Raw genomic sequence first — 21533 nt, 5'->3', positions numbered from 1 at the left:
AGAGAGCATCTTCTCCAGTTTACGGAGGAAAATTTTGTGACGAGACCCATATACATGGATACCCACTTGTCTCATGGGATACGATGTGCTATTGGCCAGATACACACAACTTCATGCGGGTCGAGACTGGGAGATACAGCGAAGTACCAGCAGAGGCCAGGATATGCCCCTTGTGTCACATAGAGCCTGAGGTAGAGTTGCACTACACATGCCACGACCCAGTCTACTATGAGATACGAGGCCACTTTCACTGCTTGTTCAGAGAGGGTTTTGGACCACTCTGTAGAGTCATGGGGTACGAGGACCAGAGATGCCTGGGTTTGTTTTTGCTTGAGCTACGCAAACATAGAGAGAGCATGATGAGAGGAGAGGATAGCCAGTATCAGAGACAGATCATTGACTTCTTTTTAGAGCAGACACTGGACACTTGGAGGAGCTACCACCGCAACAGAGCCCACACTCGCCTCGCACCAGAGGCACGCTGATCGATCGAGCAACTGAGCTGGGGAGATCCAGACGCCCACGACTGCGGAGGATTACACAGTATCGAAAAGGTTACATAAAAGGATTCGGATCACTTGGGCCTGACATGCATGACGCTCGTTCGAAATACTGACCATGGAGGAGATTGATGAGATCCGCCAACGGCCGATGTTGGATCTGCTATGATTTAGCTAGCCCCGCTAGCTGCTTGGTTTCACTTCTAGCAGCTTTAGGATTCCATAGTATCATATTTACTATATTTTGTACCCTGACATTGTATCAAATTCATCAGGATTGTACTGGTTTGGTCTCATAGGTCATTTTGGCCTTTTGAAGATGTTTAATATAACATTTCATTTCATTTCTCTTTACGACAAATTAAAAAACATTAGCTACGCTTGACTTACTGTAAGATGGGTCTCCTGTCTAGAGAGTAAATGAACGATATTACCAGGCTGAATGAAATCTACAAACAACTATCAAAGTAGGTTAACCAGTATGGTTTAAAATGATCAAGCTGCAACCCTTTGCTCGATTCAATTACCTACCCCCTTTAGTAGCCCTTTGTTGTATAGTCCACTCTATGGAACATAACTTGCTTCTTCTCAATGCTCATCAACCCAATCTGAGCTATAGATGTTGCCTATCAATTGGTTCTACTCATCTGCTCGTGTTCCACAACAAAAGCTGATGCGATTGCAAACACAACCAACTAACCAATGTAATAACCATCTGCATATGTCTAGGTATGTTCTACAGATTTTCCACAACGAACGCCGATGCGATTGCAAACATAACCAAGTAAGCAAGTAACCAATGTTATGTTCTATAGCGTTTGATGCGTTTTTGAACCCACCGCAAGAGAAGTTTAAAGAGTTTGTCGTGACAATTTTATTTGATTTTGGTTAATACCTTGGTATCGATGCCTTGTTGGAGTGTCTTCAAAAAGCACAAAACACTAACATTATTAGCCTAGAGGGAGAGAGAGGCGGGACAGAATTGTAGGCATGGCGGCGTCAAAGCAGAAGCAGGGGACGGCAATTAAGGTGCAAGAATTAAGGCCCGGCACATCCGGCCACAACCTGGTGGTGAAGGTGCTGAACGCCAAGCAGGTGATGCAGAAGAGCCGCTTCGATGCCCCTCAGCGCACCCCTTTGCGCTTGGCTGAATGCCTTGTTGGCGATGAAACTGCCGTGATCGTTTTCCCTGCCCGCAATGAGCAAGGTGCACTCTCAGATCTCTCTCTCACACGCAATTTTGGCACATTGTATATGTAGTCTTCAGCTGCCTGTTTGGTCCATTTGTCTTCAGGCTGCGCTTAAGTTGGTAATTGTGTGTAGTTACATGAGATGCGGTCATCTCTGCACCATTGATATAGAAGCAAGGTAACCTGCAAGGAGTGTAGATGTGACAATTGTGCGAAGCGAGGCTTCACCCTTGGGCTTTATCTCACCCCTTCTTGCATGTTTCCGGAATTTTTCCAGCTCGTTTGATCTGAAATGGGATACATGCCAAAAGTGTGGCAGACTTCTATCAGTTTCTCTAGTGGGTAGATAGGTTTTCTGCTAAAATGATGCTTTATAAGTTGATTACATCTGCTTCCTTGCTATATATGAGAATCCCCGATTCAAGCTGCTGTTGCGAGAGGGGTAATTGAGGGATTGGAAGATTGTGACAATTGTGCGAAGCGAGGCTTCACCCTTAAGCTTTAGCTCACCCCGTCTTGCATGTTTCTGGACTTTTTTCAGCTCATTTTATCTGAAATGGGATCCATGGCCAAAAACGTGGCAGGCTTCTATCAGTTTTTCTAGTGGGTCGATAGGTTTTCTGCTAAAATGATGCTTTATAAGGTGATTACATCTGCTTCCTTGCTATATATGAGAATCAGAGATATGACCCGATTCAAGCTGATTTCTTTTGCCCTCTATGCTAATTCAGACCAGAATCAAAGTAAACGACCTTGTTGATTGTCTTTCGTTTCTATAACTGATCAAACCCATATTCTCTACAGAAGAATTTAACTATATTTAAGAGAATGCATGCATTTCAATTTGTGCCATGGGCAACTTTTGATTTAAGGTGGACTATGTTTTGTTTTGCCAGTGGATGTAATGCAGGAAGGTGCCACGGTGATCCTAAACAATGCAAAGGTAGATATGTTTAGGGGCTCCATGCGCCTTGCAGTGGACAAGTGGCAAGGCTCTATTGAGGTGACGGAGCCTGCCACTTTTTCAGTCAAGTCAGACAATAATCTATCATTGATTGAGTTCGAATTAATTCTTGTAGATGAATAACTATTTTTTGTGGTGATTTTCATTCTACATTTTGCAAATATTGGTATTCTGCTTATTAAGGGCATTCGAGCAATCACAAGTTTTGTCTGCATTAAGAGCGGAGAGACGGCTATTGTGAGGGATGATAGGTTTGGCTCTTGGGAAGGAATAAGGCCGCTGTACTAACTAATGAGTTTTGACATTGACGTATTGGACTCTCTCTCTCTCTCTCTCTCTCTCTCTCTCTCTCTCTCTCTCTCTCTCTCTCTCTCTCTCTCTCTCTTACTTGTATGAGTGGCTTATCGCGAGCATTTTATGTCACTCTGCTGAGGATGGTTCTCATCTTTAACGACTCATAGGAAGACAGCTTTTTGTTATCTTTATATCGAAGACAACATTCGTGTGGCTTGCCTCTTGCCACACTTTTTTACATAACCTGCTTACTCTGGCCGTCTTGACTAACGGCATATGGTGGGTGCTTAGACAATGCATTCTATGTGACCAGTTTAAATTGGCTGTCTTGTAAAGTGTGCAAGTTATGAAAGGCATTGTATGGAATTAAGGAGGCTCCTTTTGTACTGAATCGATACACTTGCCAAGCATTGATTTTGGAAGATGGCCACAGCGTCTTGGGTTTAGGGTTGATTTTTCTCATCGGAGATTATGTTTTGAAGATGGTCAAATGGGGCAGTATGCTCAAAGGTTGAGATAATACATAACTTGGAGATAACCTATATGTCTTGGGCTCATACACAGTTTTGTTTGGGTATTGAAGCTCGAATGACAAGAGTGTGATTTCTGTTGTAGATCCCTCTCTGCCAAGGAAGTATGCACCTAATTTGCTGAAGTTATTTGGTATGCATGAATCTAAAGAGGTTAGCGCTCCTTGTAAAGTGCATTTGTAGAAGGATTATTTTTTCATGAATTTGACAGTTACAAAGCTACTTGTATTACATGGGCTTTTTTTTTATATCAAACATCACAAAGGTGATTGGAAGTTGAGCATTTCTTGAGGGACACTGATGGTATACTGATCTAAGGTGTTGCTCATAAGGGATGGTGAGGGCTGGTGTTGTGGCCTCTAGGATTCCACGTGGCAATCACATGCGTTTGAACATATGGCTTACACATGCAAGGAGGGTTCACATAGATGTGACTTGTAACAAGGCTTGCACCCCAACAAACCTTTCTTTGTGGGTTTTGTTGCATTCAATCACAATCCTCCCCTTCAAACACACTAAAGTGAGGCTCCAACAATTGATGCGAATTATAGTGGATAAGGTAATGAAGCATTTGTGGCTTAATACATGTGATTAAGAGTAGCACAAGCTTAACCGAGTGTTGATGCACAAAGTAATCTTTAATTAATGCATTAGATTGTTTGTGCAAAGGTTGCTTTGTTATAGAGCTAGAAGAAATGAAAAATTGTGTCTTGATGTTCTTTCTAAGCTTGATGTGTGAAATCATGTGTCTTTAAGGAGAATAATCAGTCTTGTACCGTACTATTCTTAGAATGGCACACTTTGGCAACCACAATCTACAAAAGATAGAGCACACAAACACACATTTTCACAAGACTTGGTGGAGGAATTTGCATATGTGATTTCAAATTTTTTGAATAGGCATACTCGTGTAAGGAGGGTTTCACACAATTGTGAAATGTCCACAACCCAACAAACTCATTAGTACAACTCACCTGCTTTTTTTTTCTTAACTTACATAGAATTTAATATTCTTTCCAGAAAGTTAAAGAGCCTATTTTTGTGTATGTTTTGTAGTTGTCGATTATGCATCTCTCTTATGCTCATTGTATATTGAAATGCTCAATTAGCTTTGGTCCACTTCCAAGTTTAGTGGTCTCTTAACCTAATAGTTCAATTTGGGTCATCATTTAGAAAAGTGAAATAGAGTTTCATGTTAAGACTCACCAACCATGTGCCTTATTGGGTAATACTTTCCTTGAGGCTATATACGAGAAGGAAAATATTAGATGGGCAAGGCTTTAGGAATTCAGCAGATGAGAAATTGAGGTCGAAGAATAGAGGAAATATTTAGAGATCTTGCTACAACATAAAATTGCACATCAGATTGGAAGATTGGTGTAGCAAATGCAAGGTAGGAGGTGGATGCCATTTGGATTGTCTACTTTTCCAAGAAAGATCAAATAGTTCTTGAATGCATATTGCTATCAATTCAAGCATTTCTCCATTGGAGATAAGCACCTAAGGGGCGATCTAGAGTCAAAGTTCAAGGCTTAACCCAACAAGCTATTAATACCAACATTAAGACCGTGAAAAGATTGGTGGGAAACTAGGAGCAGGCAATCCAAAATCTTTCAATGCAAGAAGTATTATCAACAAAGACTAATGGAGCATCAAACAACAAAGAATACCAACATTTACAAGTATCAAGGCTTTGTTTGTAGAAGTCAAGAATTCATGATAATAGAGCTGCAATTTCATCCACTATTGAAAGAATAAGTTGCAAGAAATTTAACATTAGAGATGGTGTATGTGTTACGTCCCCTTGCAAGCCCAAGTTTACCAACTCGATTCAATGGATGTAAGAGATTTGATGTTGACAGCCATGCAAGACAATTAGAAACTCGATGGCAGGCAAGTGTTTGTCTAGTATAGCTAGATGAGGTGAAAGAGGAGTCCATTTTAGCCAGAATGGAAGGAAAGGCAGTGAGTTAGTTCACTCAACATAGATTAGCACACTTTAAAAACTATGTTCTAAAAAAAGCTCTCTTGCAAGATTCAGGAAGGAAAAAAGCTAAGGGGCCTTAAGCTTAAGAAGATATCAGTGGAGGATTACTTTTAGATTTTCAGGAATCTTTACAACCTGCTATTGATTAAAGAGAGACCTACTCAAGAACAACCAAGCTACTATCGGAGGGCTTGAACTCAATTCTAAGAATTGTAGTGGCAAAAGGGGGATTTACAAAGTAATAATGATTTCAATGACATGGTACAAGCTATACTTGGAGCAAGAAGTGGACTCAAGGCATCTAAGTGAGAATACACTAATGAATCCTAATATGACAACGAGAAATCAAAATCTACAAACTCAAGCATAGAAGAAAAAAAGAACACCACCAACTGTGCTGAAGAGTACGAAGAAGGCAACAAAAAGAAGTCCTCCAAGAAAAGAAAGGAGGAAAGGGAGAAGAAGTTAAAAAAAAGGAAGAAGCAACAATCAAGAATATGATGATAAAAGGGTAGCAAAATGGGGATCACCAACCTACAAGGAGACTTAGTCAAAAGCTCTTGATATATGTGGAAAAGTAGGACATGTCACAACCAATTGTTGGTATAGCCCAAATTTCAGGGGTAGAGTTCCTCCTCATGTAGTGTAGGAAGCACCAACCTACCCCATTGGCCAATAGTATGTGGATTGAAGAATTCCAAATTGCGAGCGAGATTTTTTTACTGAGCCTTAAATCGAGCAGGAAAAAACAAGGTACTTCATCAAAAAAGGCAAACCCGTCAAGGTTTACCTATTGATTTGAAACACCACTACAAGTGTAAAACAAGAAATTTTCTTCTCTCTCCTTGATTATGGCCTTGAGGGAACATCCCCCATGTGTGTAATAGTTGGAACCATTTATGGGCACATCACAGAGATAATGATACAACAAATGAATGATAATGTATTTTTATTGACCTTGGCTATTGCTATTCATGCATGCTATGGATCTCGATTATTGCGACATCAACATTAATAATTTTTGGACATACTGGCCCCATGATTCAATGGATACCGTTCTTCTATTACTACCTCTGTTCCCTGTGACCAAATGAGGGTGGTTATTTTAAATACAAAGTGAAAAATATGGCACTCAAAGGCATGTTATGAACACGGCTACAAATTTCCCATCCACATTTAAAGAGCATTACCCATGGGGGTGAAGTGATATCTTTGTATTATAAGTTAAGGTCTCTACCACTGAGATAGATATCATGACTTGAAATTAGGTTTTACTGAAATATGTTTTCAAGAGCGTTTTTAAGTATTTTTAATCAAGCTATATAAAAGAAATGTTTTATTTGATTTGGTTTTATAGAATTGTGCTCCACATGAAAACATTATCATGCCAATGTCGAAGACAAGGGGTGACATAACATTCAAGTGTTCAAAATTTAAACGTATAAGATTAAAAGGTTGCAACATCTAGAATTTGATCTTGGTCATCATTGTTTCAATATGCATCGCAGGTAGTGAAAATTGGCTAGAGAGAGAGAGAGAGAGAGAGAGAGAGAGAGAGAGAGAGAGAGAGAGAGAGAGAGAGAGAGAGAGAGATCGCCATTTCTCACATATCCTAGTTTACTGCAACATCAAATTCTTTGATGAATCTAAAAACTTACAAATTGTAATCTCAGGTTGGGTTCAAACAAAGAGCCGGCAGCAGAGAGATGCACAGGTGTGTGCATCTTGCATGGCACGCACGGATTGAGCAAAAGAATCATAGGTTTTCTCCGTACCCATCGTTGCTTGGGCAAATCCCCCCCCCCCCCCCTTTCCTTGGAAGAACCTGGTTACAAGGCACTTTTCAGTGAAAAACGTGGGCACCAGAAGTCCCATGATTTGTGTGTGCTCAACATGTTGCCACTGGGATGTGGCTGCTTGGTGAGTATCGTTCCCGCTATTACATTGTTATTTTGTGCTTCTGGCTTGTGTGAACAGAGGGCCGACGTAGGCAGTCAAGAATCATTATGTTTGTTGTCGATTTCGTCTGGACCGAGCCTCATTGGAAGGTGAAAATACTTTAGATTTTTACATAAGTCTGGATTGTCTGACAAGTTTGTTAAAAAAAAACCTGCCAATTAAAATGGTCTCTTGGAAAGGGTGGGGCCCCAAACCAAGGTAGCATGAATCTCTTTTAGCTGTCTCCACAAACATGCATGGCTAAAGAGAGGAAGAGTCTCCAGAAAATTTGACAACATTAAAAGACAGGAGTGAAAAAACAACTATCTCTAGCCATCTGCGCCGGCGCGGATAGCTAGAGACATATTTTTATTGAGCACCTTGAAAAAAAATCTTTTTGAACACCTTGAAAAAAAACTATCTCTAGCTATCCGCGCCGGCGCAAACAACTAGAGATATTTTCCTTTCACTCATGCTCTTCGAAGGTGTTCATTATCCCTCAGGCTTCTTTGCCTCTCTCTAGCCATCAACGCCTGGAGAAGGAGAAGCGAGTGTGAGGGCTGTCATCCAGAGGGGGTCCTTGAAGGAAACATTTCTGAGGTGAAGGGCGGTGAGGTGAGAGAGAGAGTCTCCTTTGAGCTTCCCAAACACCTTGCGAACTCGCTACTCTACTCCTCTGGACGACTTCATAGAGTTCTTCGTATTTGCTATGTCCTCTAGGACAACCATTTCCTTGTTGTCCTAGTCTTCTTTCTTCGCATCCCTGGGAAGGCGCCAGCCTTGCAATTCTCCCAAGTCCCTCAGGCTCCTTTCCCCTTCCAGTCTCAGCTTGAATACGCCATTAGAGGTGCATCCCCGCAAGTGGAACTTTGATTTGTATCATTCAAGCGCATCTGGACAGTATTCACCTGAGGGAGGGAGTCCAATCATTTGGATCTTCCTGTATTGGCTGACTCTTGGCCTTTGCCATTGCTTCTCCTTGTCCAAGCACAATTCTTCTGCATGCACTCCTTGGCCAACTCCACCTCTTGGACATGCTGCCAACTCTACCTCTACGAATTTGTTGCCTCTTTGTTGAGCATCACCTCTAAGCCGTGCTAACAATCGTCAAGCTCACCACGTCCCATGCAGCAAGCACATTGCAAACCCTACTTGCATGCACTTTCTCATCCGTCACCATAGTCTACGCCTAGTTATATGTCCTTAAAGGTTCACTCATCCCTTTATTTTTTAAAAAATCCATTGGCTTGGTTCAACACAATTATGTGAAGGCAATATCTTCTCGCAGCTCTAGTATGCCCCAACACTATTATTATACACCAAAACTACGAGTAAGGTACAAATTGCACATTTGACTAAGGAGGGATTCAATATTTTCATTCACATCAATATATCTTTTGGAGCATCATCACTACACATGCTACTTTGTCGCATCTCTCTCTACTTCCTTTCATCCTTTCCACTACATTCAAGAACTTCACAAAGCATGTGCAAATGGAGCTATATAAAGAAATGGTGGTTGCTTTCATCAACAAAAACCTTGCTCTTTGAGCATGCAGAAGTATTGTGTGTGTGTGTGTGTGTGTGTGTGTGTGAGAGAGAGAGAGAGAGAGAGAGAGAGAGAGAGAGAGAGAGAGAGAGAGAGAGAGAGAGAGAGAGAGAGATAGATAGATAGATAGATAGATAGATAGTTCGATTATCGTCCTGGGAGGTCAAATATGACCTATGGGACCAAATGAACATGTCACGTGGTGTGAGTGGAGTTCATAAGTGACTCTCGATGCTCAAAAATGGCTGAAATGAGCGTCGCAATAGAGAGTCCACATCGTGGTTGGGAGAGGAAGGTATGTAGGGAGAGCTCATGGCTGAATATATGGGGAAAAGAGGACCTAATGTGGTCAAAAGCTGAGCACTCAAGTAGTGTGTGGTACTCACTCTCTCGCACTTGACGAGGGCATAAGGTGCAAAGTCGATGACACTCCTCGCCAGTGCCCCAACGTCCTGTCTCGCAGCGTAGAGAATGGGAGCTAAGACGAATGGAGGCAATGGTGCGGATCGCACTCAACGGGATGGGCTCAAGGATGTAGGAATGGGTTCGGTTACCTCGTTCCGAGAAGAAGAGAGATTTGTAGTTTGGGGCAACGTGTGTGGTGTAATGGCTGAAGCGAGAACCTCCGGATTTCTCCCAATCCATGATACATTGGCGTTGTAAGAAGGCCTCATTAACTTGGGAGTCGATCGACGCATCCTTGACCAAGTGACATGCATCCCATCTTCCAAACCATTTCTTGATATCAAGCATCCACCCCGAACTTAGTATTTTGCTCTTGCATGTCTTTTGAACCTTTTGACTTGCTTCATATGCGATTCTAGGAAGAGAGAGAGAGAGAGAGAGAGAGATTGGGTTTAGGGAACCCAAGATAGCGGGTTATTATGCACTCAGGTCCACCATTACTTGCCAAGGAGGAGGAATTTCTTTTAGTCCACCTATGCATAGGTTGTGTGCACATCCATATTGTCCAATATATTGAAGTACATAAGACAACTAACTCAATATCAAAGATGCGATTATTTTTGAAACAAACAAATTTTTTTGTTGCATCTCTATAGCGTACCCACGTTGTGGTACTTATGGTGTCGGAGGTTGCAGAAACCTAAATTCTTTTGCTCTGGGTTTGGGAGAAAGTTGCTCAATTTTTCCATTGCTCGGAAATATTCGCTTGCCACTTGGTAAGACTCATGTGGATTAAGTTCAATTGGATGCCTCCAAGAAGAAATTAGAATTAGATGTAATTTTAGCAAACATGATCAAAATTATAATCATTGGAAAGGACAACAAAGGAACTACTACGGCAATCGAAAGTACAATGACGATAACAAATATTGTGATTATTATGGAGCAAATGTATTGTAACATTTAATGCACTAGTAACTTGCGTGTAGCGGAAATTGATAACATAGTGAGCATTTCATTAAGGACAAGTTCCTAATGAGCATAGAGAGAGTACTTAATTTGAGAAAGCAACATAGCAATTACACCTAGCTAATTTGGCATTGACAATACTTGAAAAAGAGAGAGAAATAGAACAATTGACGAAAATTGAGGACCGTATTTACATGGAGCCGGTCCCCCCTCCATAAAGACTTTGTATTATAGCTTCTCCCATCAAAGGAGACTTTTGTACAATACAATTCTTGTGTTCCTTGATAAAACTCCTTGGTGCAATGAAGATGGAAGCTTCATGTACCAAATTATGCTTTAAAAACACACCTAGTATCCCTAGCCTCATTCCCAAGACCTCACACACCTTCAAAAATGTTGAGAGCTAGTAGGGAATGAGGTTAGGTTGAGAGGAAGAAGATGTATCTTATGAGAAAGAAGTATTCTCCTCACATAATCACTCTAATAGCATAGCTTAGCTTAGTAATTAGCATGGTAGAGGAGATGAGCATGCCATAGAAGCTTGGCTCTTGGTTGGATTTTCATTCCATAGCCAAGAGTCGTTGGTGTAGGCCTCAACTTCCCAACGCTTGGAGAAGGAGGTGGAGTTATTCTTGCACACATGGGTTGTGTGTGTGTGTGTGTATGTGTGTGCAGCAATGTGTTAAGAGTAAAATGCAGCTCTCTCTATCTCTTCTTGGTCGACCCCTCTTGCTATTTACTCATGCTGGACTCCATTGGCTCCTGCAAAGCTTATCCAATCACAATTTAGAAGCATAATTGATAGCCTTGTGACATGTGTCCACCTTTCCCCTTTTGTGAGAGCTTTAGGTAATTAAATAATTCATTTAAACTCTCATTAGACCTTTTAGTCTTCTGGCCAATAGGAATCAAGCAAGCCATTGGGCAATTGGACCCCTTGGTAGACTGTCCAATAGTCTTCTAGAGAGCTTAATTTCTATTGGTTCTTTTATGAAGCATTTTTAAAATTGATTAGAATAATTTTACTCTAGCCTAAATAGGATTTGAGGGGAAATTGGGGGCAACTAGCCTAGGAGTCTGCCATGTGTCCATTCTTTCCTTTGCGGAGAGCTTGGGTGTGTGTGTGTGTTTCTCTCATCCCCTACTATTAGGGCTCGCCCCCTCCTTCCTAGGGTGTGGGAACACTTTTTAGTCTTCTCATGACCATCCAATTTTCCTCTACTTTGGCCATTAGACAATTGAATTAAATTTAGGAACTTTAGCCTTTGGAAGTCTTAATGGAGCTGAACCTTAGGTCTTTTAAGCCCCATTAAAGTACATTGCTATTTTGTAGACTGTCCCCCTTTGGATCCCTATTTTACCTCCTTTTGATCCCTTACAGAGACTAGTTTGGCAGCCTTACCAATATTCTAGCTTTTACTCCCCTGGTATTTCCCCATATTAAATGATCAGTTTAACATGAGAAAATCATTTAGGAGTAATAGATATTAGTTTTTATGACATTACCTCTCTCTTGAAATCATAGTCATCCTTGACTATGAGGTAGAGAAGATAAAGACTAGTCCTTAGTCCGTTTGCTAGCGTGTAGAGGATCCCTATATTACCCTACAACATCGTTCCTGAATCCATTTGGTGCTTGAGATCCTTAGCTGCCGCAAGCATGTCTGCACATTAGTCCGTATCAATCTTCCATAGTAGAGTGACAAACTCTACTTGGTGTTCTGGAGACGTCGTCTCCACAAACATGATCCTAAGCATGCATACTTATTAACATTTGTGCACAATAAAGAAAAAGAGAATCTTATAATATAAAAACTTTGTTTATTTAAACATATTTACATTGGCTTACTCTAGGGAATCATTGTAAGCATTGACAAGGTTTAGGTTATCCTTTAATTGTATGCCTTGCATCCCTCTAGCATCTTCAAAAGGATAGATTTTAAACTTGATAAGATATTGTCGGATAGTCTTCTCGTAATACCTTGTCTTCGTGTCAGAGAATGGACTTGGACTGCAACACCTCTTCTTGGTCCTCGATCTCTGGTAGGTCCTTAATGATTGCTTCTTGAGGTGGCTCTCCTTTGTAAGGCTTTAGTAGGCTCATGTGGAAATCATTGTGTATGAGCCAATGGTTAAGTTGATAGGTCATATCATTGATTGGCCTAAGAATATGAAAGGGACCATAGTACCTTTTTGCTAACTTAGCATATTACTTTTGATGTCTTTAGGATTCTTGCCCGTTGTGTGCCTTAATCGAGCCTTGGAAAACTTAAGCAAGACCCAATCATTTTGTTTAAAGACTAGGGCTCTTCTGTGCTTATCAGTAGCAGCCTTTTGCCTTTGCTGAGAGATGGATATATCATCCTTAATCTTTTGGAAAGATTCTTGCAGGTCTCAGCTATATTCATCTGCAGCGAAGATCTTCCCATGTACCTTGAGTAGCAGGGGACTTTTTTTATCTTCCCTCTATCACCTCAGAGGATGCTTTTTTCGTGGAAATATGTACAGTGTTATTGTAAGCATACTCCACTTAGGATAAGTATTTCTTCCATTGGGACTTTTGATATACTTTCATGACATAAGGTAGATCAAGAATTGTTAGGTTAGCTATTTCACTTTGGCAATCCGTTTGGGGATGATAGGCCAAAAAGAAGTTTAGCCTCGTACCTAAATTCTCAAAGAGACCCTTCCAAAGATTACTGGTCATTCTAGGATCTCTATCTGACACTATAGACATAGGCAAGCCATGGTATTTGAATATTTGTGATATAAAGAGGGTTGCCATTTGATGGGCCTTGATAGTATTTTTGACAAGTATGAAATGTGCTTGTTTGCTAAACTTGTCTACTATCGTCCATATCTTGGATCATCATTGGAAAGGAAAGCTCCTTGGCTTCAAGAACCGCAAAGACAAGGGGATGTAGCCATTGTGCAACATGTTTTCTCAATGTCAAGCATGCTATTGCAACAACCACCTCGATTTCCAACACATTGTAAGTACATGTTTTGAGAATACAAAGCTAGGTGTGAAATCACAGTGTAATGTTTTTGTGGATTCATACTTAAGATTTGTCATGCATTTATAGTCATATTTCCATCCACAGTGGTGGAGGAAGCCACTACATAGTCTCTCCAGCACATTCAATGCGATATTGGAGCAACAATTTTCGCACATCTTTGCCCAACCAAACTGGTTCAAAGAAGAATTTTCTTCTATTCTCACTCTTATATTGTGCCTACTTCTACACAAGAGTTTGGAAAGCTTGAACCCATCTTCCTTATTAAGTATGGAGTGGTCACAGCCAGATTTGTGCTCAGTAGCATCTTTCAAGCAAAAGATGATAATACATGTCCAAAACTCTTTGAAATACTCTAAAGATTCTAGGTCTGTGGGCTTGAGTTGATGTTTGCCTATTCATTGTTTCGTGCACATTTTTAAAGGGTTTGGATTTGTGGAGACTACCACAATGCTTGTATGTGAAGATATGCATTATGAAGAATTAGGAACGATTTTAGAAGAGGACTGGGGTTTTGTGGAGGGCATGCACAATGGGGATAGGTACTGTTGTAAGGTTGGAGCTTCGGGTATTGGGATACGCTATTTAAAATCCCGCACCTCCTTCTACATGCAATTTCACTATAATGGTTGGATGTGTAAGCTTGGAGTGTGGACTCCCTTACAGAGCGTAGATGGTGCTATTGCAAGCTTTGACATTGCAGTGAGGCCCTTCAACAAGCGCAATTTTGTTTGCAAAATCACAAGGTGAGAATCCTTCCACCACATTTTCAATACATCATAGTTTGGTGATCATTGGCTACTTATCGTAATGAATGTCCGCAGATTGGGAAGAGAATGGAAGACAAATTGAAGGTCGAGGAGGATTGGGGCATGGAAGGAACTATGCTATCACTCTTATAGCTTTGTAACTCTTGCAGTTTTGGAAACAATCTTTGATGTAATCAACATGATTTTCTTTGGCAAATTATGACTTTGAATATAATTTTTCACATTGAGATGAAAGTTCATTTTTGGTGAAAGTGCCATTTTTTTAAAATTGGGGAAAGTGCCTTCTTTAAAAAAGGGACCATTATAAAAGGGGGCCTGCTTAACTCATTCACACTTTTCACTTTCGCAACACTTGAGCTCCACCACTCTCTGTCTGCACCCCAGGCTAGACATGGATGCCTCCACAGTCTCTGCATCTGCACCCACATCCACCCCTTTGTCACGCTTCATCCTCTTTCTTGAGGACACCAATTTTGGACCTTCACACCTTCTTTACTCATCTCCCTGACCTTGACGCCACAATTTCCCTTCACATGGATGCATTTGCCGAGATTTCACCGTTCATGGAGGAGCACATCATAAAATATTCCGTATCTATCTCCCCACATGCACGGATCTGGGTGCCTTGCGATCTTTTGCGCTACATACACAAAGGTTCGCCCATTCTCCAAGCGGTTGAGACGGTTCCAAGAAATTGCCACCCATGCACGCCATTTCTTGCATGAGCAAGCCCCAGGGGTGTCAGAACGCTCAAGAAGCGCAAGTTGGGGGTGGAGTACCTTTCTTGACTGGCAACATTCATCTTCTTTGTGAGCGAGGAACCTAATTTGGAGGAGCTCCACCTACCACACCTTTAGGTTGGGTCCTTTATCAAGGACATCAACGAGTAGGAGGTTGTCCCCATGAACCTTGCAGTGGAAGGACAAACACTTTGACTAGAGTACCTCAGGGGGCTAGAGGAGGTGGTTGAGAAATCCATCATTGTGACTGGCCCTAGTGACACTCCAATGCCACTACCATTGATGGATGAGGCTATCCTAGAGGTAGAAATCAACCACTTCCCCTCAATGGTAGTGGATGGGGAGGTGTATGTGTTTATGCATGACTTGGAGAAAGCATTTGGTCTGTGCATGGATGAATGCTTGAGCGTACTATGCACCAGTGGCAAATTTCCATTAGACAGTGTGCCAGATGCCCTTGAAAGCAAGCTCTTGCCACTTGGGGACTCTGTTGCTGACACTATTTCACTTGTGTGTGAGGGAGTCCTGACAGCAGAGAAACTGCACATGGATGAGGAAGAATTCCAGGCCATGCAAGCCAAGATTGAGGCTACTAGGATGCCTACTCCACTGCGTAACCCCCCTCTGATGATCCAAAGCTCGTAGTTGTGGTGCAAGGGAGCATCGACTTGGGTGGAAAGGCAACAAGGAGGAGGATGACAAGGAGCAAGAGGTAAACTCTATCCTAATTTTTATGTTATTATTTTTTACCCTTCATTGTCTTTTTTCTTAACCTTGACTGGTTTATGATAGGACGTCCTAGAGGTTGATGAGTTTGCATCAAGGACAGGTGGCAGGAGTACGCGGGCTTTGGACCTCAGTCTTCCCTTGTACATTACCTAGGACAAATCCCCCGCGGAGATATTTCCATTGTACATAATGAATTTACTCCCCAAGACCATTTTATGATGTGGTCCTTGAAAGCTTTGAGCAAGGCTTTGTGTTTGCGCACCATTGCTCAAACTGCGAATCTTGTGTTCCTAGTGCGTAGATCCCTTGTATGCGCAACATTTGGCACTAGCTTCAATGGTAAAGTGCTTGCCCAGATAGGGATACATGCTTCCGTTGGCTCAACTAACCCTAAGGCAATAACGCAGTCCCTCCTGACTGGGGAGTTGCCTTACGCGCAAGAGAGGCTCCAGGAAATGGTCAAGAAAATTATGAGCTCCTCAGATGTATGACATAAAATCGAATTTTTAGAAGTAATAAAATATACTTTGAACGGTCTCTCTATCTTGTACGTTCTTTTCAATCTTGTAAATTGCTGAAATTGGTGATGTGTTTCAATAAGTTGTGTCTTATTTGCTTAAAGTAACAACACAACAGAACTGGGATGCACATGATATTTGCTTTCAACTTACCTTAATTCTGGGGACAACACAAAAAACATCTGAGTGAAAAGAAGTGGAATTTGTACTGTCATGTTGCATTAAGATTTTCTTTCACTTAATCTAAATTTTTTTTGGTAACCTGGGGGGCACAAGGCCAGATAATGCAAAAAAAAGGGTGGCCACAAGGGCGCGTAGATGGCTCATTCAGAATTTTTGGATGGCTGTCCTACGCGCCCTTGTGACCACCCTTTGTTTTGCATAATTAGGCTATTGTTGCACTCCAGGACCCTGGAAAAGGTGAGATGGACATAAGATTTAACTTGTCAAGCACATTATGCCTTCCTTCAACTCAACTTACTAGTTTCCTGCACCAAAAGGCCAAATCACATTGGACAATATAAAACTCTAGTCTCATGCTGCATAAACATCTGGTTTCACTATATATCAACATCTTTGGTAACCTAAGGGGACAAAAAAGCTAGAAAATGCAAAAAAAAGGGTGGCCACAAGGGCACGTAGGTGAGCCATCCAAAACTGTTGGATGGCTCACCTGCGCGCCCTTCTGGACACCCTTTTTTTACATTTTCTAGCTTTGTTTGCCCCTTAGGTTACCAAAAATATTGATATTTTGATTTAAATTTAACTCTTCATGGCTAGAAGCACTTAACTTAAAACACATAGCTAGTCCAAAAAGCCAAATGACTATGGAGACAGTAGACACAACTCTTAATCATTTTGTCATTGCAAAGTCATCTGATTACAAAGAGAAGGGTCTGCAATACAAAAAGAGACGTGTAAATTTGGCTAATGCTCAGTCCCGTCATAATTGGCATGCAAGCTGCATATCCTTTGGTTGTATTGTCACTCTCTTTGCATGTATGGTGCATAGGTTGGTATCTTCCAACACCGAAATGATGTGGGCCTATGTAGCTTCTTGAATAGCCTCCAACACTATTGCTTGCATCCTATACTGATTTCCATAGCTTTGAAGCACCTCGTTCACTGTACGAGGAAAGGGGGTGCGTTGAATTAAGAGCTCCGTAGTCTTCTACTAGTGTCGGAGTTTTGCAAATGTCCTTGCTATTTTTTGACACCGTTGAGGTTGTCTTGGGGGCACATGCACATTTGCTGGTTGGTGGCGTTTAGGATTCTTGAAAAACCTTGGTTTGCATCTGTTTACATGATTTGGGGCTAGATCTACAACCTCTTTAGAGTCATCCTCTTCCCTTGCCTCCCGATCTTGTGCTATGGGGAGAGCTCCCTGGCCACGAGGCAATGTCTTCCCCCCAACGGGCACCCGATGTGTGCGCGGTATATCAGCTGCTGCCATGGTGGCTCTGTCTCTGATTCAATATCTGTATGGACCACCCGAGCTCTGGATGGTCCTGCTTGCGAATTGTGGTGCGACGCTCCTGCCTATCAGATTCTGGTGTTTGTTGGGCCTGCTCTTCTTACCAGCGCTGGGCGTGTTGCTTCACTCTACGTCGAGGTGTTTGTTGTTGTGCAAGTGAAGTCTCTTCAGTCCTTGATGTCTCTTGGAACCGACTACCATGCCCACTACTAGAAGAGTGCCTAGAATGGCCAGGTGTTTGTGGCCATTTTCTTGTGCCTTTAAGCCATGCCGGCTTCTCACATCCTTGGAGGGTGTTTTTGTTGCAGGCGGATGCTCTTTTGCGGTTTGTTTGGTGTGCGCCATTGGGTATAGTAAGAGCTCACATGTGCTTAAGAAATGAGTGATTTATGAGAGCATGCGATATTTATAAGGTCCCATTTTAAAAGGGCTCTGTTCACACTTATTTTGGAAAAAAACTATTATTTTTTAAATGGATGCACCAAACTTTTAAAAAAAAACAAATCAAGAGTTGGACCCTGCGTTCACGTGTAGTTACTTGTTGCACTCTGCATTGGCACCATGCAACATGCTTGGAGGGGCCTCGCAACATTTGCCCCTTGTTGTTGTGCTCTTGACAACTCCATTTCCGCACTTCCCTAGCAATCTTGGATTCTCGCGCATGCTCCATTGTGAGCTTACGAGCAAATGTTGTGCAAAAAAACCAGTTGAGTATCTCCTCCAAATAACTGGATTGCACCATTCCACCACCATGTCGAGTATTTTTAAAGTACACCCCCCTTGCTCGATAATGGAACTTCTCCATGCCTTGAGTGCTAAAAATCTCAAGTGAACCATATTTGTCCATAAAAAATGTACCATGCGCAAACAAGATATGTTGTTCACGTGAGAAAACGATCCACATTATCTAATGAAAACAATCCCTTGTAATAAGTTCACCACGTAACATGGCTTACCATGTAATGTGTGATGTTATCTTCACCCCAAGAAAGGGTGAGACCTTGGTGAAATCCGCCAAGGCTTCTTAAAACGATTGGCGTTGTTCTTCTATTGTGCTGGTAAGGCCGATAATCTTGACCATTTTATCAAAATGTGCCCAACTTTCTTGCGGCTGTTTGCAAGCTTTCCATTTGAATCATTGTTAGTAGTAGCTTTGCATAACTCCTTCCAAAGTTCCCAAAGGTTACCTACCTACATGTTGGAGCTATTTTGAGCATCACATCAACCTAGCTTTCCTTGGTTTACTATCTTCAAAAAGTGTCTGGCTTTTTGTCCACTCATTGACACTTGTTGGGCAATTTCATGGGCCTCCCCTGTGTTCTTTGTAGCAACGATAGACAAATTTCCACCGTGATAGCCAATGGAATTCAAAAGTGCCTCCATCCTTTTGATTTCTTCCTGGAACTTTTCCAATGGCTTCATTGTGAAAGCATAGTCAATGTGGAGCTTCAATAGCCTATCAAAAATGCGCATGAATGTGTGTAATGTACAAAAATGTACATTCGATAAAGGAAATGGAAAGGTTGGATGCCAAGCCTGGTCCTTTTGTGCACGGTCTAGGAATTGAGCATGGGACATCTCAAAATAGACGCTTCCCATTCTCTCCCATCATCACATTCCAACCCTTGTTCTCCATCCCCTTGCCATGGAAGCATTGAACCAACCTTCACAGAGCTCTTGTGTGATTTTTGTCTGCTGGTTTGTACCCTCGAGTGCAAAATGGACAAGGCATGGGAGAAGAAGCCCCTTGTTTGTGGCCAAGCAAACACTTTATGCTCTTCAAGTCCCCACCTAAGTGCCACTCCACATCATAGCTACCAAAACCCTCAACCTCCAACTTCTCACATGCAGTTTGGGAGTGTATTACTTTTGTGATCGATGGAGCTCTCTCAAAAATCCACGAAAGTAATCCATTGGTCTCTTTGGGCACCTCAATAGCACTCAACCACCAAATGTATTTCTCTGATTGCACACTAAAATACAAAGTGGGAGATGGCTCGATTGAATCCCTTTGCTTGGTTTTGCAAAAGGGCCTCATTCATTAGAGTGATACTTAGCCTCTCTATCCTTTGGCCTTTCACTATGACACTCATCAAGTTTTAGCACAAAAGCGACCTTTGTGCCAAGCACTGCAAAATAAAATAGTGGCAAGACCTTATACTTCAAAGTCTATGATAAGAACACAGCCAAAAGAAAGAAGTATAGTGTGTCACCTTCTTCAGGTAACCCGTAAAATCTAAGCATGGCTTGTTGAAGCCTTCTAAGGTCCACATTGTGGAAGGGAAGCCCTTCTCCACATTGTGTATGGGAAGCCCTTCTCCGAAGGTCTTATGGAGTGTTTTTTACCTTTTTCCCTTGCCTTTGTTGTGCACGAAGCATAAAGCGAAGTTGGCATTGTGTCTTCAATATTGTTCCACATTGTGTAAGGGAAGCCCTTCTCCAAAGGTCTTATGGAGTGTTTCTTACCTTTTTCCCTTGCCTTTGTTGTGCACAAAGCATAAAGCAAAGTTGGCATTGTGTCTTCAATGTGTAAGTATGTCCCAATGTGGGAGAACACATCTTTGTTTGTGGACTTCTTGCAAGGTTGACCTTGTGTGGAATGGAAAATAGGTTTTCCACAATGCCACGATCTTTGAGGGTATCCTTTAGAGTCAAAAAATAGCCTAATAGGCTTTGGTGCTGGTCACTGCCTCATCACAAGCTTGTTGCACACCATCTTCACTAACCACATTTCTCAATTTGCACATAAGATCCATGGTGACTGTATCCTTAATGTGCTTACCTCCAGGTGGTTGTAAGATAGAAATTACATCATGGATATTGAGACAAGTAGTGAGAAGGTTGACTTGATCATCTTGGCTTGTTCCACCACATGCCTCCTGGATGAAGTTTCCAGCAACCAATAAGATAAATGTTAGAAAATAGTGTGAAGCAAGAATGTATCATGCAAGTAAAGACCAAATCACCTTGTGGCTGTCACTCATCGCTTGCGTGCTCCACCCAAATGTGCAAGGGTTTCAATGGATGAATATGTGCGTTTGCGTTTCCTTGCACCAAGGGGTGTTTCTTTCAAATATGTGATGGTGTTGGAAAGCTTCATAATGTGGGCATCCTTTTCCTACATTTGTTGTTGAAGAGTTTCAACCTCCCTCTCCAAAGAGGCAATACTATCTTGTAATGCCATCGTCTTGAGGTGAAGAGCTTGACATTCATGCATCCACATATGCAAAGAAGCACCTGCATCATACACAACCGCTTGCAATAGGCTAACAAGCCTGCTTCTCCCCTCCCAAGATATTGAAGAAATGTCTAAAGGCTATTAAAGGATGGATGGAAGCGGCTTATAGGATTGTAAGGGTACAAATGACCGTCCACCCAAATGTCAACATTCGTCTCACCGGCGGTGCTACATTTCTGTGATGACCATTGATCACTCTCACATGCATCCTTCGGTGCAAACACTGTGGGCAAGCAAATATACATGCTTTTGGTGTGTAGAGTACGTGGTGCTGGAAGCAAACAATTTGTGATGTTCGTAAGCACCATGACAACTGTTGCGTGAGGAAGCAAAGGATGAAAAGGGGGAGGGGGAGGGGGAGGGAGAGGGAGCAAGATGGGAGGATAAGGGGGGAGGGGGAGATTGGGGAGGAGGAGGAAGGTAGGGACAGGGAGGGAGAGGAGAGAGAGAGAGGAGGGAGGAGGAGGAGAGAACAAAGTGTTTTTTACTTTTTAGGAGAAAAGGTTTTGAAAAAAATAGACTTTCAAAGCTTGTAGGTTAAAAAAAGGGTCAAAAAATGATTTTTGGATGTGTATATATGTTGGGAGGGAGTTTTAAGTCAAAAATAAGTAAAAATGAGCTTTTTGAAAAAAAGTCAAATTTTGGCTCTTAGTGACCCACGTTTTTGCTGATGTGGCCACACCTCTATACTTCCTTCACTTTCAAAAAGCTAGAGAGAGAA

At 41.8% G+C, this 21533-nt stretch overlaps 1 protein-coding gene across 1 annotated transcript; it reads left to right on the top strand.

Moving 5' to 3' along the window:
• The first annotated feature begins 1449 nt into the window (after positions 1–1449).
• Positions 1450–2832, top strand: LOC147456834 (uncharacterized protein At4g28440-like). Its single transcript, XM_086511953.1, has 2 exons — positions 1450–1707; positions 2587–2832. Exons 1-2 carry the CDS (start codon positions 1491–1493, stop codon positions 2775–2777), a joined length of 408 nt encoding a protein of 135 aa, XP_086368079.1. The 5' UTR covers positions 1450–1490; the 3' UTR covers positions 2778–2832.
• The last annotated feature ends 18701 nt before the right edge of the window (positions 2833–21533 follow it).

The sequence above is a fragment of the Adiantum capillus-veneris genome, chromosome 5, assembly GCF_014529385.1.
Source record: "Adiantum capillus-veneris isolate H3 chromosome 5, ASM1452938v2, whole genome shotgun sequence".
NCBI lineage: Eukaryota > Viridiplantae > Streptophyta > Polypodiopsida > Polypodiales > Pteridaceae > Adiantum > Adiantum capillus-veneris.
This window is presented reverse-complemented; position numbering and strand designations above follow the sequence as displayed.

What these genes read in the sequence shown, in the direction of transcription:
- LOC147456834 (XM_086511953.1), top strand. Translation starts at nt 1,491, where the DNA reads ATGGCGGCGTCAAAGCAGAAGCAGGGGACGGCAATTAAGGTGCAAGAA. An exon ending in CCCTGCCCGCAATGAGCAAG is followed by an intron (nt 1,708 to 2,586) that starts GTGCACTCTCAG and finishes TTGTTTTGCCAG; the next exon opens with TGGATGTAATGCAGGAAGGT.